General features: G+C 47.2%; 1 protein-coding gene across 6 annotated transcripts in view; it reads right to left on the reverse strand.

Moving 5' to 3' along the window:
• EXTL3 (exostosin like glycosyltransferase 3) overlaps positions 1–22,630 on the reverse strand; it is a 111,035-nt gene that overhangs the window by 12,572 nt on the left and 75,833 nt on the right. For all 6 annotated transcript variants that reach the window (XM_042832582.1, XM_042832583.1, XM_042832587.1 and 3 more), the window contains 2 exons: positions 17,239–17,363; positions 10,938–13,510 (listed from right to left, as the gene is read on the reverse strand). In XM_042832582.1, the coding sequence (XP_042688516.1) occupies positions 10,938–13,085 (2,148 nt within the window). In that variant the 5' untranslated portion in view covers positions 13,086–13,510; positions 17,239–17,363. The remainder of the gene's footprint in view (positions 1–10,937; positions 13,511–17,238; positions 17,364–22,630) is intronic.

The following is a 22,630-nucleotide window of genomic DNA, read 5'->3' on the forward strand; positions in this document are numbered from 1 at the left end:
AACTCATCTCCAAAGGTACGAGAGCCTCACTGGAAGGGTACGGAGATGTGAAGCTCTCTGTCTCACTGTCACTTGTGATCAGGGCTTTCAGCTACCTCATAAGTATTCTCCCCTGGTTTCACCTTGCTTCTTTCTCAGCTTTCTGAAGCTCTGATCTGTATTCCACATTAAGAACTGTGGGGCACAGGACAGCAAAGCTCCACACCTGACTGCCATGGGCACTTGTGGGACTGCAGGTTAACAGATCGCTGCCCTGCGCTGAGATGAAGCCATGGGAGCAGGGAAGCACTGCCTCGCTGGGTTTCCAAACTGATCATCCCAAGTTTTTACACTTAAATCAACAATATCTGAAGGCATGAAGTTCCCACATGCAGGTGAGTGGTTTCTTCATCAGCACTCTTCTAAGCAAGGCAAACATCAGCAACTTGCACTCACTTGGAAAATCCTGTAATGATACAGTGCACCAAACCAAGCTGTGTTTCAATAAGCCAGCACCATCTATCTTTTCCTAATCTCACAGGGCAGCTGTGATCAATGGACATTTGCTAACAACTCAAAGATCTCTGGGTGGAAATAAGTTATTAAGAGGATTTTCAAAGGTCAGTCCTATATAATGGGAATACTGCCCTTTCAGGCTCTGAGCAATGAAAATTCACAAAGCTCACCAAATGCCTGGCTGCACAGCACCAATTAAGTGAAGAAACAACTGACTCCCAGACATTTTGGGGATCACAGGGACCCTGGCACTGAGCTGTGCAGCACAGCCATGCATGAGGCAGGGGTGTTACCAGCAGTCAGAGCTGCTGCACATTGTTTGGACTCATTTGTTTCTAGAGCAGAAACACAAAATTTAGAGCAGGAGTGTTAGAACAGCCAGGAGAGAGTCTACAGCAGCTACCCTGAACCAACCACTGGAACACTGAAATGCAGATGAAGAAGAAAAGCCAACCAGCTCGCAAAGGAACCAACCGGGAAAGCCTGACCTGACTTTGGTAAAAGTATTCCATGCTCCAGCCCTGCACTCCCAGCTGCATCACATCACAGGTGTGCCAGGAGATGTGCTGGGCCAGGTAAGAGTACAATCTCAGTATGCTTTCTTCTTTGGAAGATCCATACGAGAGCCAAAGAAAAACACACAACAAGTGAAACTCAAAACTTCCTAAGTATGGAAGTCCAGATCTCTCTCGGTTCCTCACTCTTAAGGAAGCTCTGCTCACCTACTCCTGCACTCTTGGAACAGACACATTGCTTGTCCCTTGGCCTGCACTGAGAAGTTTGGCAGCAAATGGCTTGAGAGCTCAGGGCTGGGTCTGAGAGAGGCTGTCACACTTCATCTGCAAGACAGAGAGCTTGTGAAAAATCAGCATGGTGGGCTGGAGCACCCTTGAGGGATCTTCTTCCTGCCAAGCCACAGCTGCCATGCAGCACCAGGTCACCAGCACAGAAGGGAAGGAAAGACAAACAGCCATTGTAAGGATACAGAAATACACAACAGAGTCAGAGCGTCTCCAGTGGAAGAAGAAAGTTCTGGAAACCCAAAGGAGGATTACTGGAAATATCTTGTTTCTCTGCACCAAGTGAGGCAGCGCTTATCTTTCCACACTCTGCTCTTGAGCTGATAGCTCAGCTGCTTTAATTAACTTTCTTCAGTGCAAATCCTCAGTGTTGTGCAGATACTTCTTCAGCAGGTTCCTTCTCTTTCTATGAGCTATCTATCAAGCAGAATTTCCATTAAAACAGTATATTTAAAAAAAAAAAAAAAAAGGCCCAGAAGAGCAAGTGCAATTATTTTTTGATTTGGTAAAATCTGTATGTCTTGCCGGCTTGAATAAATGATGTTTAATGATGCCTGACAACGCCATTCAGCATTTAGAAGTGGATGTGTCCCATCCTTGAAGGCTTCTAATATAGACATTCACATCTGGGGCCTCAAAGTGAACATTATATCTCAATTAATGGAGGAAGGAATGTGGACACACTACTCACAACTTAGAGAGCAGTTATTAAAATGCTGGTATATAAACTTGGTATACAAGCAAAGCCACAATGCCATCAAGTTGCAGGTAGGTTATTTTTAGTGAGGGGAGGACAGAGGATGTATGAATGCTTATGTTGCTGGGAGCAAGGAGCATGAAGAGTGCTCAGTCACGCACCTCCACTTCTGGCTTCCAGGTATGCTGAGGATGAGAAGTTTTCTGTGGAGATTATAAAGTTGAGATCTCACTAAGATCTGACGGCTGTGGATGAGATAAAGACAGCTTTCTGCCGGCAAGTGTCCTCAAATCCATTCCCCAGAGATGAGAGCTCTTCTGTATAATGCCAGAAGAAAAGAATCAGCAAATCCATACTGTGATTCCTTCGCCAGCATTTTTATCTCTCATTTTCTCTGGAATGAGCACAGATCATGGACAAAAGCAATTTCCATCAGCTCAAATATCATACAATCACAGAATGGCCTGGGTTGCAAAGGCCCACAATGCTCATCCAGTTCCAACCCCCTGCTGTGTGCAGGTCACCAACCAGCAGCCCAGGCTGCCCAGAGCCACATCCAGCCTGGCCTTGAATGCCTGCAGGGATGGGGCATCCACAGCCTCCTTGGGCAACCTGTGCCAGTGCCTCACCACCCTCTGGGGGAAAAACGTCCTCCTAAGATCCAACCTAAACCTCTCATGTCTCAGTTTAAAACCATCCCCTCTTGTCCCATCACCACCCACCCTCACAAACAGCCGTTTCCCCTCCTGTTTCTACGCTCCCTTCAAGTACTGGAAGGCCACCATGAGGTCTCCCTGGAGCCTCCTCTTCTCCAAGCTGAACAAGCCCAGTTCCCTCAACGTTTCCTCACAGCAGAGCTGCTCCAGCCCTCTGCTCATCTCAGTGCCCTCCTCTGGACTCGCTCCATGAGCTTCACATCCTTCCTGTACTGGTGGCCGCAGGCCTGGACACAGTGCTGCAGATGGGGCCCCACAAGAGCCGAGTAGAGGGGGACGATCACCTCCTCTCCCTGCTGGCCACCCTTTTTTTAATGCAGCCCAGAACACAGCTGGCCTTCTGGGCTGCAGGCACACACTGCTGGCTCATGTCCAGCTTCCCATCCACCAGCACCCCCCATGTCCTTCTTCACGGGGCTGCTCTCAAGAAGACCTTCCTGCAGTTCATATAAATACCCATAAAATGTGAGAGAATAGAGTCAGGATATCACATATATATTTGATATGACCACCCTGACGGTGGTCAAACAAAGAGGAAAGGAAGTTTCAGCAGACAGGCCATTACTGAAATAAATGCCGTCTCGCTGATGTGGCAGGGCCAGCTGTCACCAACAGGATTCCAGCCCTGTGTTGGTTTCTGAAGGTTACCCTCTTGCTCATCCGCAGGGCTGGATGCTCATTTTCCAGGTACACGCTGCTGTGCAGACAAGCAGAGGGTGGCAGCAGCACCATGCCTTCTTTCCTAAACTTCAATTAAAGCATGAAAGGAAATCAGGGGGGAAACAAAGGCTTTCATCAAGAGGCTGTGAATGCATTACTTAGAAATAGATGGTTGGGGTAAATGCAGGCAACCAAAACCACCAACAACCCACAGTAAGGAATTAAGGACCTCTTTGTGTTAGAAATTACAAAGTTCACATTAATTAGATATAATTAAAAACAATTCCTTTTTAAAATTCCCATAAATTCAACTTAATTATCACCGGAGTTTTGAAGCCACTGTACTTTGTCATCTGCATTCACAATAAGAGGAAAATGAGCATTCTTACAGTGTTATCTAGCTTACAGCTGCTACACTTGCAGAAAAATGCTTTTGTTTTGTTCCCTGTAAGGTCTCTTCCATAGTAAAAGATGGTACTGCAGACACTCCGAACTCAAGGCAGCCTGGGAAACCCAAAATTTAGATGTTCAATGTCACACTTTTTTCACTGGGCTAACACAGATCTGTAGTGAAACAGGATGCAGCGGTCAGGCAAATAAATTGCAGCCCCTGGTTCAGAACTCAGCTCCACCATCACCTTTCTGCTTACTGAATGGTTTCACAAGATGGGCTTCTTCCTTTAGCACTGCTGGAAGGAGCCAGATGCTGCTTTCTGGGAGGTGACACCACAAGAATATTCACAGCACAGAAAGGAGAGCCATCATGCTTCATCACTAACTACAGAGTTGGCTTGCAAGAAAACTGAAAAAAAAGCAATCATCAGACAGAGAAGGGAGAACAGCGTCAGATTTCTTGTGGGGAGAGGACTACAATGTCCAGAAGATGAACAGTACTGCAGCTGCTGTGCCTCTGCCAGTCCATGGTAAATTTGGGAATAAGGAAACATTTCCTGGGAATAAGGAACCATCTCCTGGTTGAAGGCTGGAACACCGTGGCGTTGGCCTCTGAAGACGTTTACAAGCTTTCACGTGTAACAAGCATCTGATTACACACATATTCGTCTTCAGCAATTATTCCCTTCCTTGGTTTTCCTTCCTGATGCTCCAAAGCAGCTCGTTTCTCTTGGTTACAGACCCCATTTGCTGCATCCTAAGCCAAGGGCATCCCAAGGCAGGCTGCTGTACCATTTTGTCTACGGAAATGCTCCTGGCACATGAGAGAACTAAGCACTGGGTTGAGGCAATAGCAGTGGTGTACTGCAAAGCTGCCTAGTTAATATTCAGTGTGCAAATCCCCAAGAGGCCGGAGCTGCTTGTTACATTATCAGCACACAGTCACGCCTCGCTGCACCCCTGCTTCGGCCCCAGAGTGACAAGCATCTGGGTTTTAGCAGCACAGGTAAACTAAGCAGCCAATTTGTTGCTGGGATATGGTGAAAGTACAGAGCGAGACAGCGAACTCCTGGGGATGTGAAGGCTCACCGGGCTCCTCAGGCAGGCAGCAGGTGGTGCTACACGCCTGGCAGCAGCACCCACACAGCCAGCAAACACACAGCTGCCGTGCAAGTCTGCGCTTTGCAAGAGCCACAGCATATCCCCAGTAGGAAGGGACCCACAGGGATTGCTGAGTCCGAGCCCTGGCTCTGCACAGCACCACCCAAACCCTACGGCTGAGTGAAGTGTCCCAGTGTTCCCTGAGCTCCAGCACTGGGGCCGGGCTCGCTGCCCTAGGAGCTGTACCATGCCCACTGCCCTCACTCCTCCTTGTGAGGCTGCCATGAGGAGCTGCAGGCCACCATGAGGCCTCCCCTCAGTCTCTTCTGGGCCAAACAAAGCTGCTCCTCATCCGTCTTGCCCTCTAGACACTTCACAATACTTGCAGCCTTGTTGCAAAGCTCCAACAAAAAGGACATGGTGGCATTTCCCCCCGGCTCCTGATTCACTGGGGCAACTCAAGGGCCAGCACAACCCAACAGGTCTGCAAGGCATCAATGCTTTTGGATTTGAATTCTTCCCAAGATTATTCCTTCTTAAACAAGCTGCTAAATTGAATGAGCTTGCCCAGGCGGCCACCAAGCCAGCAGAAAAGGACATGACGCCACTGGGACAGGCTGCAGAGATCAAAGCTTGCTGCTTATTCTGCAACAAAACTCTAAGGAAAGGATTAGTCACTGCCGACAGCCACAGTAGCCGGCCTTGGCAGTGAACCCAGTCAAATTGCTCATAAATGCCTACAAGCAAACACCTCCTAACCCTGAGGAAAAGGAGAAAGCGAGCAGCTGCAGGGCTTCTCCAGCCTTGACTCCATCGCTGAAGGACCACAGGAATGGAAGTCAGAGACTCAGGCTATGAGTTCTTACAACGCGAGCACAGGTTATGGATACACCACTGTGGGATGAATAAGCTTTAGACTATGGATTCGTTGGTGTTCCATGCACAGTGCCAGCACCCCTCTGTGAAGGCTTCCAAAACAAAGTTTATCAAACATTGCCGGGACACAGGCAGAGCTGCTGCAGCACCTCAAAACAAAGTAAAACCACAACACACCTGGGTAACCCTGATCCAAAACGCCCTCCTGGCAACACTCCCAACTTCAGGTCAGTACCAAAACCTTGCCTAGCAGCTCATCTCACTCTTCTTCAAGTCTTCTGCCTCCAGCACACCCAATCTCCAGTGAAACTGGATGGTTCTGTAAGTTTGCATGCAGGTTATTGACGGTCCCCAAGCTTTCAGGTGTTGCCACTTCTCCCATCTATGCATCCAAACCAACGGATATGAGAATGGGAATGTCAGCACTGAGCCACGAGCAAAAAAGGATAAGACAAATAAAAGGCAATGCAGCCTGAAAACGGCAGTGTGTGGCAGACGCACTACTGTAAATGATGCATGACACACTCATCCTCATGAAGTCTTTCATCTTCTGTCTTTTCTGGGGTTGCTCAGAGCCCTTTGGCAAGCAGGGATGTGTGTGGCTGCACTAGGCACACAGCCCCAAAATCTCTCCCTTGGGCTGGGAAACTTAAAAATTAAGAGATCTTCTCATGAACTGAAGACAGAACATAAGTGCTAAGAACACATCTTTGCTCAGTTTGAGAGACACACAGACCTGAAGATGGATGGAAGTGCATAGCTGGGGCCCAAATCTTCTTTGTTTGTTTGTTTAAATTGAGATTAAAACCAAATTTAGGGTCCTTCTGAGCTGAGTCCTCTTTCCCAATCTCCTCCAGACACAATGAGAAATGCAAGGAGGAAAAAGCGTGCATCGAAGAGGGAAGGGAGCTCTGATTGCTTCCCTGCCTCAGGCTGCAGTCCTGGGGGGCTTTTAGGCAAGTTTCTGAATGGGAAATGGAGAATTTAATTGCTGCATTGGAGGATCCGTGGCTGTTTTGAGTACAAGCTGCTGCAGAGTTTAATCACCTCACTGTTTGGGGCTTTATGTTTTCTCTGCTGAACACCTGCAGCACTGGTAGCCTTCTGACATACATACTAAATATGTTAAAATAAATTCCCTTCAAGTACCTCTGGCTGTCCAAACTCAACTCTTTGCTTTAGGGTTGTAGGATTAAAATGAGACCAGAAATAAGAATTCTGCCCCCTACCACAACCCATGTCCTGCTCAGAGCCACATGAAGACAGGCAGTGAGCTGCCTCCGGAGGATCTACGAGCCGCTAAAACCACGTACTGGCTTCATTAAGCATCAGGACTGGGCAAACTGTTACACTACAGTTCTGAAGAGGAAGCACATGCATATGCCCTGCAGCCAGCAAAACCAGCACATCAGCACCAGAGCAGAATGCAACAAGGTCTGAATCTTCTTGGGTGCACCTTACTGCCATTTGTGTGGGCTGGATGTGTCGTTTATTTGGTGTTTTGCTTCATTTGCTTCCTCTCACTTTTATTCACATAGGTGAAAAAACTGCCAGGGAATTGCATAGCAACAAGTGAGGTTCTGTTGTCATCACCTGGATGTCAGTTAGAAACCCTGAATGTGGAGATGCGGAAAGAGGAGGCTGAAGTCTCCATCCCACACCTGAACCATGTCTTCTCCTTCATGACTTGTTCTTTGTCCTGCTGCTGGAAATCCTTCTGAGATGAATGTATGCACACCGTCTCACTCAAACCCCAGTGCAGTCTTTCCACCTGTTCAGAGCAGAAATATAATGCAAGTCCCTTTTTCCCTCTTACCTCACTCCAGGAGCACAGCTCCCAGGCAAGGTGCACAACAGCATCTTCAGCACTGCTATCCCACTTAGCAGGTGACATGGGCAGGCTTTCATTCCTTGAAAATACGTGCAGACATCTCGAGGGACAAGCAAACCACCAAGGTTACACAGCACGAGGTCACTGCAGTGTCACTGCTGCCAGGAGGGGCAGGCAAGGCTGAGATGTGGCTGTGGGCACGGCAGTGGTGATGCTCTGCAGGTTCTTCTGTTTGCCTAAGTTCTCCTAATGAAGTGCTACAGATGCAAACACTTGCAGAAAGGAAGCTTTTAAACCTGCACAAACAGAACGCTCACTTGGAATCTTCGTGTTTTTCTGCTGCAGTGCTATTTAATGTGAGATGGGAACAACTTGCATAGCACAAAGGCACTTCAAATTCGAGGGCAATCTACCTACATCTGTTCCAAGGGCAAGCTTGAATGACTACACACACATCTTTACATTAAATTATATTTGCACCCAGTCACATCAAACCCAGTACAGAGCCAGAATCTTTTAATCGCAGGATCCCATGCAAGCTAAGGAATCTTACCCAGAAACTGATGTGGTCAGAAGAAAACTATACCTAAATAAAAGATAAAACTGAAGAGAACAGATATATTCTGTAGCCCTGATAATCTCATTTTTCACCCAGAGGGTGGTGAGGCACTGGCACAGGTTGCCCAAGCAGGCTGTGGATGCCCCATCCCTGCAGGCATTCAAGGCCAGGCTGGATGTGGCTCTGGGCAGCCTGGGCTGCTGGTTGGCGACCTGCACACAGCAGGGATTGGAACTGGATGAGCGCTGTGGGCCTTTTCAACACAGGCCATTCTATGGTTCTATGATTACCCATGAAAGTGTCAGAGATCAAACAGCCCCACTCATCGCTCTTGACAGCCCAGCAGGGAAACCATACAATGGTGATTCTTTACACCCAAGCACAACCAAGTACTTCCAAGCATCAACCAAGCCTGCTGCTAGAGCCAAATGGTAGCAAAGCTTTGAGGGGCTCTTCCATGATCCACACAGGGCTTTGTCTCGTTATACTGCAATTAGCCTCAATCACCTTGGCTGCAGGTGCTGTGCTCTGGGATCACAGTCAGGCAGTGCCTGCAGCCACCTCCATCACAGTGAGGCACCAAATCTGCCCTCAGCCACATCTCTCCCCCCCAGCTTCCCTCTAAACTTTGTATTTAAGCACAAAGCTCAGCACTTTGTGATTAAAGTCAGAGCAATTCCCTGCACCCAGAAATCTCTAGTGCATAGTTGTTATACAAGAACAAAGCATTGGTTCAAGATCTGAGAGAATTGGATGTTCCCCATCAAAAGACACTTTTTCCCTGCAACAAAATGAAAGCCATTTCAGCATCAGCAGCCTGGTCTATTGGAGGTGTCCCTGTGGCAGGGGTTGGGACTGGGTGGGCTCTAAGCTCCCTGCCAATCCAAGCCACCCTATGATTCTATGATTCTACACCACCACATAGATGAGTACTTACAGGCTCCTAGCATGATTTCAGCAGCCAGGAGGCGGATATACAGGTTAGTGAGATGGATGTCTGGAAGCTGCAACAGGTTAAGGCTCTTATCAGGGACCCGGAAAACATGGCATTTAGAAAAACTGGAGAAAAAACACACCTGTCATCAGAGCAATATTGCTCATTCTATAAAGACCTGACCGAAGCTTGCTGTGCTCCAGCCAAGTCCCAGAACTTGGCAACAAGCACACAGTTACCATCCAAAACCCCCAAACAGACATTTCTGGAGACATCTTCTTCTCTTGAGCCAAACGGTGCTGAACCATCCCAGGCTGCATAGAAACCCAAGCACGCAGCCACTCCGTGTGCCTACGTCCCTGAAAATCAAGCGGGACACCAACACTATGTTTGTACAAATGAGAGCAGAGGGGGGAAAAAAAAATCATTAATGTCCATCACCAAAGATATTTTTCTTTCACTAATAACACCCATTAGCTCCTCCAAAGAGAACAATCCCTGTGCTTCGGCTCTGAAGGAACACAGAGTTTTTAAGCAGGCACAACAGAAAGATTTTACAGAATTCAAGCATTCAACAGGACTAATGTGAAAGATTACTTTGCAATTATCCAAGCAATTTTCTCTCCTCATTGTCCCTGGACCATAAGGGTTTTTTAAATGCAAGCAGAAGGATTTATTCACCACAATAATAATAAAACAAAATATGAAATCAATGTATCTCTTCTCATGAAGCATAAAGCTCACGTTGCTATTAAGTTTAGCAGCATTGTGTCACATAAAGCACACGCAGTTTGCGTACTTAAATACCATCTTCCCCTTTTATTTTTCCCTTCCCTAATTCCTAACACATTATCCTTCCATTTGTCCTCTAAACACGACTGGATTCAAACAACACAGCATTGCTTCTTATTAGAAGCTTTATGCTTGTGCTCTAAGAGTGCAGTTGGAGATTTACATATAACACTGACCAATAACAGTGCCGAGATAACAGAGGAGCCCTAAAATAAAGAAATTAATATTAATTTGGGGAGAAGGAATTTCCTAAAAGTAACAGAGCCAATATGCAAGTGAATAGTTGGGCACCAGAAGGGACATCAGTCTTTGAAGCTCTTGCTTCTTCAGTGTGGCTGGGGAAGAAATCAGCCCACACACAGCCCAAACCCACTGCAGCCTCCAGAGCACAGACACTCACAGTCACACTCGCCTTGGCTTACGTGTTCCCCCATCCCTTGTAATACAAAGTGATAGATGTCTTTTGAGGCCCTTAACACCTGCACAGCACAGCTTCAGTTGGTCCCTCTCTTGTTTTCATGAAAGATTTATCAGGAAAAGCAGAGAAACAGTCCCTATTTAGCTATTTATAAGGTGCCACCTGTCCTCACCGTGTGACACTTCAACGCCTAAGCAAAGATTTTCAATAAAAAGGAACCCCTAGCTCTAAGCCCTGAGATTCCTATCAGGCTCCCTACACTTATTGCTTCAAGAGCACCGCATTCTCAGCACCTGCAAAGACCCCAGTTTTTTTTACCATTTAGACTCCTACCTATCAGCTCCTGAATTGCACAAGCAGAAGGCTGCAGACTGATTTCTCATGACAGCAGTTCATTTCACCTGAATTTCAAACCAGCATTTGGAGAAGACAAGCCAAAGCATTCTCATGCAAACACCTAAATGAGCCAGATGAGTCATGCCTTTCATCTCCCTGTTTTTTGCCACAGATAAAGAGGCCAGATCAGGTACAGACATCTCCAAGGCTGCAAGATGAACGCTGTCCCGATGACTAAGCTGCACTGACGCACTCCAGAGCTGCCACAGCCAGCTTGAATGCGCAAACCCCACCAGGAAGCGAGCCCATAATATCAATATCTTTCTTACCATGATTGGAACACCAATGTCTGGCCACAAGAGATCCTCAGAGGGAAGCTTGGGAGAGTTCCACACTACCACAACTTTATTTAAGTATGGGAGACCATTGAGCCTTTCTAGGGAGTTCATCAAAACTTCCTCCCGCTCGTAAGTTAGCATCACCACTGTGAACTGCTCCCGGGGGACGTTGCCACCCAAAGCAGCCTGGAACTCCTTCCCAGAGCCGCCTGCTCCTCCTCCTATTGGTCGAAATCCAGTCCCAGACCCTAAAAACTTTGCTTCCGATGGCAAAACAGGGTCAAAGGGAGTATAGGGAAAGAGGTGAAAAGGCCCCGGAGCGGAATTCCAATTCCTGTAGATGTCCATTGCAGTGAGGGTGAAGTTGCGGAGATATTTGGGAGATGCATAGGGTGGTTCTGTTTCCACAGGCCCTAAGTCCAGGTCACCGTTGTCTGCCATGTTGGGGTCTGTACCAGCAGCTTTGCCAGATCGGTGAGGAATCTCCACTGCAGTTTCTTCTCGGATAGGAGCAGCCGGGATTTGGATTCGAGTCCTTATGATAGCCAAGACTGTGCTGAACACGTTATCAGAGGTGGAGAAGTAAGTCTCCCACAAGAAGCGGCCCTGCCTCCTCATGGCAAGCAGATCATTGTCAGAAATGCTTCTCAGAAGAAAGTGCACTTCTGTGATACGTGGCTTTGGTATGATTAAGGCTGCCTCGTTCCACCGGATCACGTCGTTGTAGGGTAGCTGGACTTGCTCTCCAAGAACCACCGGGATGGCTCCGACTTCCAGAGCCTCAAACAGTCTCATGGCACACCCAGCGGAGATCACTAACCGGGTGTCCCCGGGGGTGATTATCAGTGCAAAAGTAGATAGCTTCAGTAGCTCTAGTCTGTCGTCCCTTTCTCCACACAGAGCCCACTCAGTGGGCAGACTCGCCTTAGGCTGGTTCTTACACGTGAACTCCACCAAAACAAAGTCCAGCTTGCTGTCCTGAACAGCCTTCAAGGTGGTGATAATGCGATCATCGTAGTCAGCCGGGGCGTTGCCTTCTATCTCCTCTTCGAAAGAGCGAACTTCTTGCAAGCTAGATCTGAGAGACTCAATCTTCTCCCCCTGGAAACTAAACAGGTATTTACGCTTGACTGGCACCTGGGGTGGGATCTCTAGGAAGTTAGGTTCAGACATAGCATGGACCAGAGGTGACACCACAATATCAAAGCCCGGTCGATACTGCACATCATAAAACGTAGACTGGGCAAGCATGGCACGCCCCGTGCTGATGTTGTAAAGAAAGTTCTGAGTTTCTGACTTCCTGGACAAATTGATGATGAGATGGTTATGTCCATCAGTCCTCCAATATGGCAAAGAGTGCAACTGTTGCTCTAGTTCAGTAGGTTTTGGCATTACGGGCTCTTGCATTTCCCCCACTAAAATTATATACACACAAGCAATATTTGCATTCTCAGTAACATAAACATTAGTTCTGACAGTCGCCTCAAAGGCTTGTTTAATTAAAGGGTCTAAGGAACTACCAAAAGGGTAATCGTCACTGTTGTAGACATAGACTGGAAAGCCAGATGTCAGCGGGCATCGCGAGTAGTCAAAACAATTGTGCAGCCTGCAGTTCCGATTGGATTTTGGCAGGGGAAAGGTCGCATCGTCTTTGTCTGGCAGCAGCCGGATTGGCAAGGAGAGCTTTGGCTGGTTCTGAGCCATCAGTTCTTTGTAGGAATGCTCAGTCTGGCTGATGACGTTCTTCAGCTGCAGCAGGTCCTGCTTGGCATTCTCGATGCTCTTTTTGCAAGCCTCAATCTTCAAGTTGAGCTTGGCAATCTCACTGTTGAGCTCTTGCCGCTTGGCCTCCAGCTGCAGCAGCTCCTCGCTGACTGACTCGCGGATGCGGCACAGGTCCTGCACGTGCTTCACCTCGCACAGCTCATTGCCAGTCCGAGGGCCAAAGATGCGCTTGCCGGCATCATCTGCGTCATCGATGGTGGTCAGGTAGTAGTGCCCGATAAGGGGAAAAAAGACAAGGATGACAAAGAGGATGAAACTCAGCCAGGTAAGCCGGATCCGACTGGACCACCTCAACAACCACGGCTGGCCTCCGTTCCCCACTCCCCCATTCCGCAACATCGTATATCCAGTCATGAGTTCAGCAGTCACCGCATGCCCAGTCACGTTGGATCAGTAGCCATAACCAAAAGAGTTTGTATAGCAAGTCTCTACAAAGAAACGTTACTGCGCCCGCTTAATGAGAAGCCAATAGAACGGGAATTTCATCTTGTTGTGACGATGGCTCCTCGGTTGGACTTGACCTTGCCCATGCTCTGCCGACCCGTGGTCTGCAGGTAACCTGCTGGAAGTGTCACAGCGTTCTCATGGCGACTCAAAGACTCCACCAGCAGAGGAAAAGCACGACGGGATCAAGGCAAACTCTACCGCTGCTCTCGACATCCTGCATTATCATCATCCAATGAATGTGCAGGGGCACCAGCCATTGTGGAGAACGAGCCAGAAGAGACTCGTACCAGCGCCAGGCTCATCGCTGCTGTGTGGCTGATGCTCTGCTGTTCCTACAAGAGAACAATCACATATTCAGACAGTGCAAACAAAACGACCCCGCAGCGACCTGAGACACTGCTAGTTTTTAAAACCAGCTGTCCTCTCTACAAAAGAGCAACCTTTGTGCATGTTTAGCACCTCTGGGGCTAACAGCAGTAAACCTGAGAAAGCGATGGGATTCATTAGATCCGGACACGTGGCCTTCTCTGAGCACTCTGTTTTTCATTAGGGTTGCACGCTTCAGTGGCCAGATCAGAAAATCACAGCCCCTGGATCTGGTTTCCTACTTTACCCACTGTCTTGCTGTGAAGCCTTGGAGAAGCTGCCTAACATCTGCAGGTCTCTGCCCCCTTCTGTACTAAGTGGGGATATCAATGTACCCCTGCTCTCTCTGCCCCCCTCTTAATGGCATGTTGAGATTCTGAGACACAGCAGAGCTGTAAATTCATGCTGCATAACTGAGCATAATCGCTCTTGTTCTGCTCTAATGACTAGAGCTGATAAGGAATTTTTAGACAAATTGTTTTCCTTGCCCTTCCTGCAGGAAAATTTTGATTCATTGCAACAGGAAGTTTAAAGACCACCTACTCAGTGTTGGCTATGACATCTCTGCAGGTTCACTGCACATTGGAGAAAACTTCTGGCCAAAACTGAAAAAGGTGCCTGTATACAGTGCCTGGCTAAGGCTCTGAACTAGCAGCAAGGGCATAAAACCCACCTTAAAACACCGGGATGTGACACATTCAGCACTCGGCCACATGCAGATGCTGCTATAAGAAACTCTCCCTGCCTTTTAATTAGCATCAAGGTACCCACGTTTCTCAGATATTCCTTCATACATGGGAATTCCCACATCACTGATGAATACAGCACTGTCCTGCACAGCCTCGTGAGAAGCTTATTCATTTCCACTTCAATTTTTAATTAGAGGAAAGTCATCTACATTGCTGATGGTCATTTTTCACTAAACTTGTTCATACTCCTCTCCTTTACTCATTTGAGGATTGGCAGAAAGAAGACAGGGAAGCAAACTGCAGCTACAAGAGGGTCAAAGCAAACAGAAGTTCACCTTAAAGAAGCAGAGAATGAATAAACTTCAGTGTAGTACACAAATGCATCCGAAAAATGAAGTGAACACTTGATTTTAAGCAGAAAAAAATTGCAACTAAAGGGAAGCAAGTGGGCTAACAGTGCACAGCTCCTAGGTTTGTTTTGTTACAAGGCAATTTGTCTGTGGTAACGTAATGCTGTAGACTAAATGAGAATCCTCCCCCAAACTGGACCTGCAACTGGGAGATGCACAGTAGTTAAAAATTAAAGCAGCTTTTAAACTCATAATATTGCCTGACAAACAACACTGGTGTAAATCTCAGAAAGCCAGGAGGATAAAAGGACTAAAAAGTCAGGAAAAGGCAAAATCAGCTTTCTCAGACCTTGGCAGTGCTGTCACTGAGGGCAGATGGGGGAGGCTTGGGCTCTCTTGGCAGAACATTTTAATGCTCTTCTCTGTACAGCAGCCTCCATTTGCCTGGGCTGAGAGTGGCTGGTGATGAATGTAAATCCCCAGCTCTTCTGCACGAGGCTGTCAGTCAGACACAGGAAGCCCTGGCAGTAGCAGCGCGCTTGCATTGTGCCGCTGGGACCGCTGCTATACAACAGAAGGGTTTTAGCATGCACCAGTGTACAAAGCAGCTGACTGAGTGAGGCAAAAAAAAAAAAAAAAAAAAGCTTTTAAAGCCTGTATTTTATTTTTAAGCTCTCCCCAGGAAAGGAAGCTCTTGCTGGTACTGTCCGTGCATGCACAGTCTGTCAGTCCCTGCAATTCCAACGCTGTCTCAAAGGGTCCGCAAAGATCCTAGAATTGCAAACACTTGTCTGCAAACAGCTGGACAGGAGATGAGAGTTGCTCTATTAATGCTTCTGAGAGAAAAGCCGAAACACATGCTCATTGGAACACCTGCAAAGCTAAGAAACAGCTCAACTTCAAGGTATGCACAGGAAAAACAAGGTCTGCTGTTTCTGCTTTGGGGATGACACTGGGGTGAACACAGTTAAATCCTGCAAGAAGCTGAGACAATACAGGAACAAGGGAACACAAATGTGACCAAAAAATGGCAGAGGAGGTTTGTGCATGTGCTTCTTCTGACTGGCCAGAGAAAAAACATGGCTCCACAGGCAGTGAAGGCAGACCCAAAGACCATCAGGTTAGACTGCATCTAAACCTTGTTCCATTTTAGCAGTGCTGCCTATTTACAAGCTCCAAACAGTAATGAAGTAGCAAAGTGAACTCTCTAAAATGGCATCTGGTGTCCTTGGAAAGCTAAATCCAGGCCATCACCCCACACATGATCCTCTACAGCTGTTCCGCCATCTAATCCTTCCAGTGGCTCCTCTGTTCCTGCTCCTTCAGTAGGCACATAACAAACTTTATCCTCCTGGCCTAAAAACGAGGGCTGTGAATTAAAACAATCTGCGTGCTCAGAAACCTGAAGCTGACAAACGAACTCTGCTGTTAGCTCAGAAAAAACCACACAGGAGAGAGCGGAGGAGGCTGCACAGGGATATGAAATGCAACATGCATGGCTTGGGATCAGTTAGAAGTATTGACTATCAGTATGAAACACGTGCCGGTGACAAAGAAAGCACTTTAGACGCTCTTTCTGACTCTTCTTCATTACAAAGAGTTCATTCCTCATCAACTAGATAGAGCCTGAGGTTGTAACAAAGCGCTTTTATCTTTTTTAAGTCCTAATAATGAAGTAAAAACTCAATCAGCTGTTTCACTAAGGGAGACTTCAGTGTTTTATTTCAAAGGAATAAGCTGCCCTGGTGAAAAAGATTGGTGATTTCTGTAGTTCCCAAAAAGAAGTTTGGGAGGAAGAGAAAGATAGCAGTTGCTGGGTTCTCCCTCCCAAGCACTATTTAATCCCAACTGAGTCCCACACTGAGAAACTCCTGTTGACATTTTAACACAACATTGCTGCCTTATAGAGCTAATTACATACACACAAAAAGAGGCAAAGAAGAGCTCTTGGGAAATCAGAAGCTCAATAATTACCACAGCCTCTTCCCAAATGCCAATCTGACTGACTTCTTTGGCACGACATGTTTGCATGCTGCAGTTTCTTCTCCCACAGCACAGGGCTGCAAAACTAAATTGCTGTTCATGCATGCTGCCACATCTTTGTTCAAATCCAGGGATATTTTCCCAGTGGGTGTTCTCTGTGCCGATGTAGTTAGAGGAATATTTGGGGTTCTCCTGCTTTTTGCATTTCTAGCAGAAAGCACCAGGCTGGGTGCTAGTGAAAGTCATTGCCCCCATGGCTCTGCAAGTGTTCAGTAACGAAAGCCCCTCTGCAGACACGACACATGATCCTGTTCCTCCTCCTTGTCCCTCCTACTTGTCCCTCCTTCTGTCCATCTCCCCATATAATATGAAATATTGTCTTCTTGTCAGCATACCTGAGAGTGGAAACTTTAAACTCACATAGCAGAGCATACCTAAAGGTAAATCACCATGCAGAGTATGGTGACACAGGTACAAATGACTGCAACAAGCAACCCAAGTGGAAAACCTGCAGGGATCCTACACCAGAGCTCCCAGACTCTGTGTGCACCTCTATCCATCCTCAGTCTCCTCCTGTCCTGCTGATAAGCCTGCAGAGTTATCACTGCAATGCTGTCACCAGAAACATCCCCCTGTGCTGGGACTCCCATCAAAGAGAACCTCGGTACCCACCTCTGTCACACAGGTTTCCCTCCTGATGAACTGTGAAAGTCAGGGCGCTGTGTTAGTGGCTTCTTTGCTTCTCTCCTCTGACTCGAACAGACAGTTCCTATTGCCAAATCCCTTTTTCACCAGCACTAAAAATGAAATCAAATAAAAATCACATTTTTTTTTACAGCAGTAAAAAGGGTAAACCATTCTCTTTCTGCTAAAGCAAGAAGATCCAGCACATTGCCACCCTCCTTCTTGGCAACAAGGAAGAGCGTTTCCAGTGAAACGGAAAAGAAATGAACACAAAACAGCCCTCCAGCAACGATAACTTTCAACTTCCTAATTCTCATAAAGAATAGGATTACACTCCAAATCTCCAATCACTTTTGGAACAGGAGCATTTAGAGGATTTTCCTCCTGCAATTGAACAAGGAAAGTAAATCTATTAGGTGCATGCTTTAAGGGATGTTTGAGAGCAGATCTTTAAAAGCAGCAGATGGAAAATTCACTCTGAAATGCTTTGCGTGCTGCAGCCTAAAGGATCATCACTGGGGATTTGTAGCATCTCAGGAGCTCACAGGTACAGAGAAATACTCCTAGGCAAAGATCAGAGCTGCAACACATAACCAGCAAAAGATCTTGTAATCTCTACACTTAGGGGATAAACTGCACCCTCTGCTTTATAAAGCTTTTCTCCCAACCAAGAAAAGTTCCTGCCTCTGTGTGGAGCCAAACCTGCTTCCAGTCATGTTCCCTGCACACAGCAAAATGGTTCTGGGCAAATACTACCAGAGAACCCCTCAGTGCCCTTTCCAGGAAGTAATCCATAATAACTTGCTGTATTCCCCTTATATTCACAAAAGGGAAGCCAGACCACAAGCACAGGGCTCCTGGACGCTGGATTTTAGCTCAGCCACTTCACCAGGCTCTTACATGGTGTTTGGAGGCGTTGTATGTCTGGAGGCAGAAAGAGACCCTGCAGCTGATCTGGATAAAGGAAAGAAACGCAACCTAAACAGAAAACATAGGGATTTAGATAGAGGTATTTGGAGTAGTTCAGAAGTGGCACTCAAGGACAAAAATCCCTGGAGAGCAGCTTTCTAAGCTTGTGTAGAACTCCTTGAAGCTGGTTGTGGAGCCCCAGGTTCAAGATCAGACTTCCTCACAAGCAATTTCCACTTCTGAAGGGCAAGAAAATCTGGAAGAAGAATCAACAGCCAACTAACCCCAACAGGCAAGTCCCCACAAAGTAGCTTGGCTTGTACTTCAGCTGATGCTTTTGAGAGCTTATGACTGATGAATGGGGAAAACAAACCCCAAAAGAGAACCAAGACATGGAAGTGAAACCAAGTTTTGCTTTCTCAAGGTCATCATCACAGGAAGGAAATGAAGAAAAGGAGAGGGAGAGCTGGGATAAGTGTGGCGGACAGCTTGGGAAGGAAAGAAGGACCAAAAGGGTAGTGGCTCCTCCTAATGATTCCTTACAATCCCAAATCCCTCCCGAGTCAAACCTTCCAGGGCCCCAGCATCAGCAGAAGGAAAAAGTACACGGCCACTACCTGCTTCAACAAAGCTAGTCCCTTTGATAGGGGGCAAAAAGACATCCACAACCCAGGTTCAGAGACTTCCAGGAGGTCCTCTCCAACCAAACCTACTGCATGACAACTTGTCCCAGGTCAGTACAGAGACTGTGCCAGCTCAGGATTCAATACATATCTAACTGCCTGCCTGCAAAACAGTCCACCTTCCAGCCTGCCTTCTTCCACTGCTTTCCTTCTCCAGTACCTTCCTGCTTTTTGCATAATGCATTGTGCAATCTACTTTACATATAGAGCTTTTAGTTCTTAAATTTATTATTTAGTGCTGTTTTCCGGTAATAAAGCAGGAGTATTGTTTTATTTAGTCTTGCAGCCTGCACACGAGCACTTCTCTCTACAAAGAAGTACACAGCTTACAAGTGAATCCTTTTATGTTCTGCAGCACTGAACAGCAGAACAACCTGAACACAAAGCTCTTCAACTTCCTAGTCTCTGAGCAAGAAATCACAGAGCAGAGCTTTACAAGGAACCTGGTAAATACAGTCAGAGTGGCTGGTGTGGTACTGCTCTCTGTGCTCCCATTTATAAAGTTCTAAAAGATTTTGGGCACTTGGGAAGCAAATTGAGGAAGCAGCTACCTTGCTCCATCACGTGCACAACCTGCATGAGGAGTAGGTGCATGACTGCTATCTTGTTTGTTGCTGAAAGGGATAAATCAGGTGTAGGAGGAGCAGAAGGCTATTTCTACTTTCACCTTGAAGCAATGAATGAACAGGCACTGTCTGGAGGTAAAACCACAGCAAAGAGCCGGGCGCTTCAGAGAGAAGCACACAGAGGTGAGCTGCAGGCAGGAGGAATGGGCAGCTGTTCCCAATGCTGACTGTGAGACAGCTCCAGCACTCAGGATTCACTGTGGCTTCGAGCCCCAGATAGCTGCGGCACTTTATTTTCCCCAGGGCTAAAATACAAACCTCTCTCACCTCCCTGAACACCACCAGCACTGCCTCCTTGGCAGCAAACAAGCACACAGAGGAGTTCAGGCTCCTGATCTCAGACAGATGCTTCAAGTTGTAATTAAGCACAATTTTCAACTTCTTCATCCCAATTGAGTTATAAGAAAAAGGCAATATTGCCTAAAAAGCACAGAAACACAGTGTTAAACATCACCTCACTCAGCAGGGAGGGCCACATCCCATCCCAAAGGGAATTTTGTAAAGCTGTCCCATTTTTTTGCATGCAGGATGGAGGCAGCATCTCCACGGAAGGGCTCTGAAGGAGGTCTTCCCACTTCTATCCGTGCTGCCACACACATCTCTCAGCAACCTTTTCCCTCGTCCCAGAGAGGTTTCTGATGCACGGGGCGGGCAGCCCAGCAGCGAGCTGATGGCCTACTGCACTTTTTGGAGAACGTTTCATTGCCACGGAAGTGGAGGCCGCTCTGTTTCAGACAGCCTGATCAATCATGCCAAATAACTCAATTACCCGACGCGCTGTAATCACCCATATTTATACAGCAGGCGGATTCTTATCCGACACAGTTCATTACGAGGCAAACGAGAAATTCAGATGCACAAACACAACTATTGCCAGCACTCTATTAATTTCAGCTCGATTCAAACAGGGTCCCTGTGGGTAACAAACCCGTTTCTCAATACCAGACACTCCAGTCACACATTCCCAATTAGGCAAGGGACATTAAATGCCTTTCTACTGCACTCGCAGGTGGATAACGCAGCAGGAACAGTGGTCCAAGGAGTGAAGTATCTTTCCTGCCTGCAGAGGTTTCAGGAGAAAGATGTCACCAAGTAACTGTGCCACCACCTCCATCGGGCTCGTTGGAACTCTGCCAGCATCCCAGCCATGCTGCCTTAGAATCACAGAATGGTTGGGTTGGAAGGGATCCTAAGGATGAAGCTCCAACCCCCCTCCACATGCAGGGCCACCAACCTCCCCATTTCATAGCAGCCCAGGCTGCCCAGGGCCCCATCCAACCTGGCCTTGAACACCTCCAGGGATGGACGGGGCATCACAGCCTCTCTGGGCAGCTGTTCCAGGTTCTCATCATTCCCATAGTAAAGAACTTCCCCCAGACATCAAATTTAAGCCTTTCCTCCTTGAACTGCCTTTGTCACACTGGTGGCACTTCTGCATGGGTAGACCTGGAACCACATATACCCACGTACATTTGTCCAGATATGAGAATGGAAATGAACTGTTCAGAGAAACTGAACCGGAGAAGTCACACTGCCAACAAAACCCACCATCAGAGCAGGACTGGCTGGGGAGCAACCACCCTGTCCTCATCCCAGGGCAGAAGTATTACTGAATGTAAGTGCAGCTATAGATCTAATCGTGGAATACCCTGAGTTGGAAGGGACCAACAAAGATATTCTGCCCTTTCCTCTGCTCAATCTGAGAGCTCCCCAGAGCACAGCCCAGCCATGCCACTGGTGCACAGTGCCCAAGTGCTGGCTGAAAGCAATGCATCCCACAGCTTCCTACTGTAAAGACACTGCCATGCCAGGCATATCCAGGGTAGGATGTGCAGATGTGGAAGTTAAAAATAAGCAAAGAACAAAACATGGTGCCTGAAGCTTGTGGGAGTGCATAACGAGGTTATTAACAACACAAAAGTGTACGATGGAAGATAAGCACTAGCAGAATGCACTATAATTAAATTTTTACAGAACGGAGTTGTTGCCTGGGTTTGAAATGCTGGCTAATTTAATGCCTGCTGCATGCTGGTTTATCAGTGGTGCCCATTGCTTTGCCTGCAAGAAACACAAGCAGCAAGCCTAGTCTCTAATCAAGCTGTGTGTTTGGAGAATGCTACCACTCAGACCCCAAAAGGGGAAGGATGGAAGACATCCCACTCTGCCACACATTCAGGGAAAAGCAAGGACTGCTGCCATAACAGACAGGAAAAAGTGGTCAGGAATGAAAAGACAAGGAACACTGGGGGACACGTGCAGTAAGAAAAAGCTGTTGCAGCCCAGTTGTGCAGCTTTTCTGCCAAATGAAGCCTAAGAAAGATCAGGGGAAGAAGGATGGAAGGAACTTGGCCATCACTGGAGGTGAAGGAAGGAATTAACTTTACACCTGCACAAGCGAGGCTCCATCACTGAACAAGATTAGATGGGCTTTGGCAAGCCACAGGTCATAAAAGTGGAGCTAAGGGTCAAATGGAATCTGCCTAGAAATAAATTGCTAAATCAAATCTAACCAACTCACCACCTTTTTAATAATGTGGCTCTGTATCAGTGCACCCTGCAGCCCGTGCTGAGGTTCCCAGTGAGGTTCCCCTCCCCTGCAGCCCTTTAAGCTTTCCTGCATATCCGAAACTGGAAAGTTTTTGGTTTTGGTGAGAAAAAGAAAAAACAACTCCTTAATGGCAGAACTCCCTACTTTTATCAAATTCCTGCCATACGTAACTCTGATACGTTATTTGGACTCCTGTGGTTTCCAGCTCATGCCCAGAGCTCAAGGAGCACCACCAGCCCACCACACCCCCAGGAGCACAAATGTGATCCCCCACTCACACTGACATGTTCTCCATCCCCACATATTATGCTGCACATTCCTTACCAAACTCCTGCACCTCTGAGCTGGGCCCCGTCTCTGAAATACTTTGGGATCCTTCAGAGCGAAGGTAATTCTGCACACTTTCAAAGCTGGGAATTTGGGGATATCAGGAGCAGTAAGACAAGACTGCTACATGGCTGCAAACCTAATGAGCAGACACAGCACTTCTTTTGACCTCAAAAATTACTTTTTAGGATAAAAGCGAGGAGAGGTCTTAAAATAAAAGCAGCATGATGAAACACTTCCACCAATGGCACTGCAGCATGGAGGCTGTTCCTTAGCATCCCAGAGCA

This window comes from Centrocercus urophasianus, unplaced genomic scaffold (genome assembly GCF_019232065.1).
Source record: "Centrocercus urophasianus isolate 14NV4802_14NV808 unplaced genomic scaffold, USGS_Curo_1.0 seq_39, whole genome shotgun sequence".
Lineage (NCBI taxonomy): Eukaryota > Metazoa > Chordata > Aves > Galliformes > Phasianidae > Centrocercus > Centrocercus urophasianus.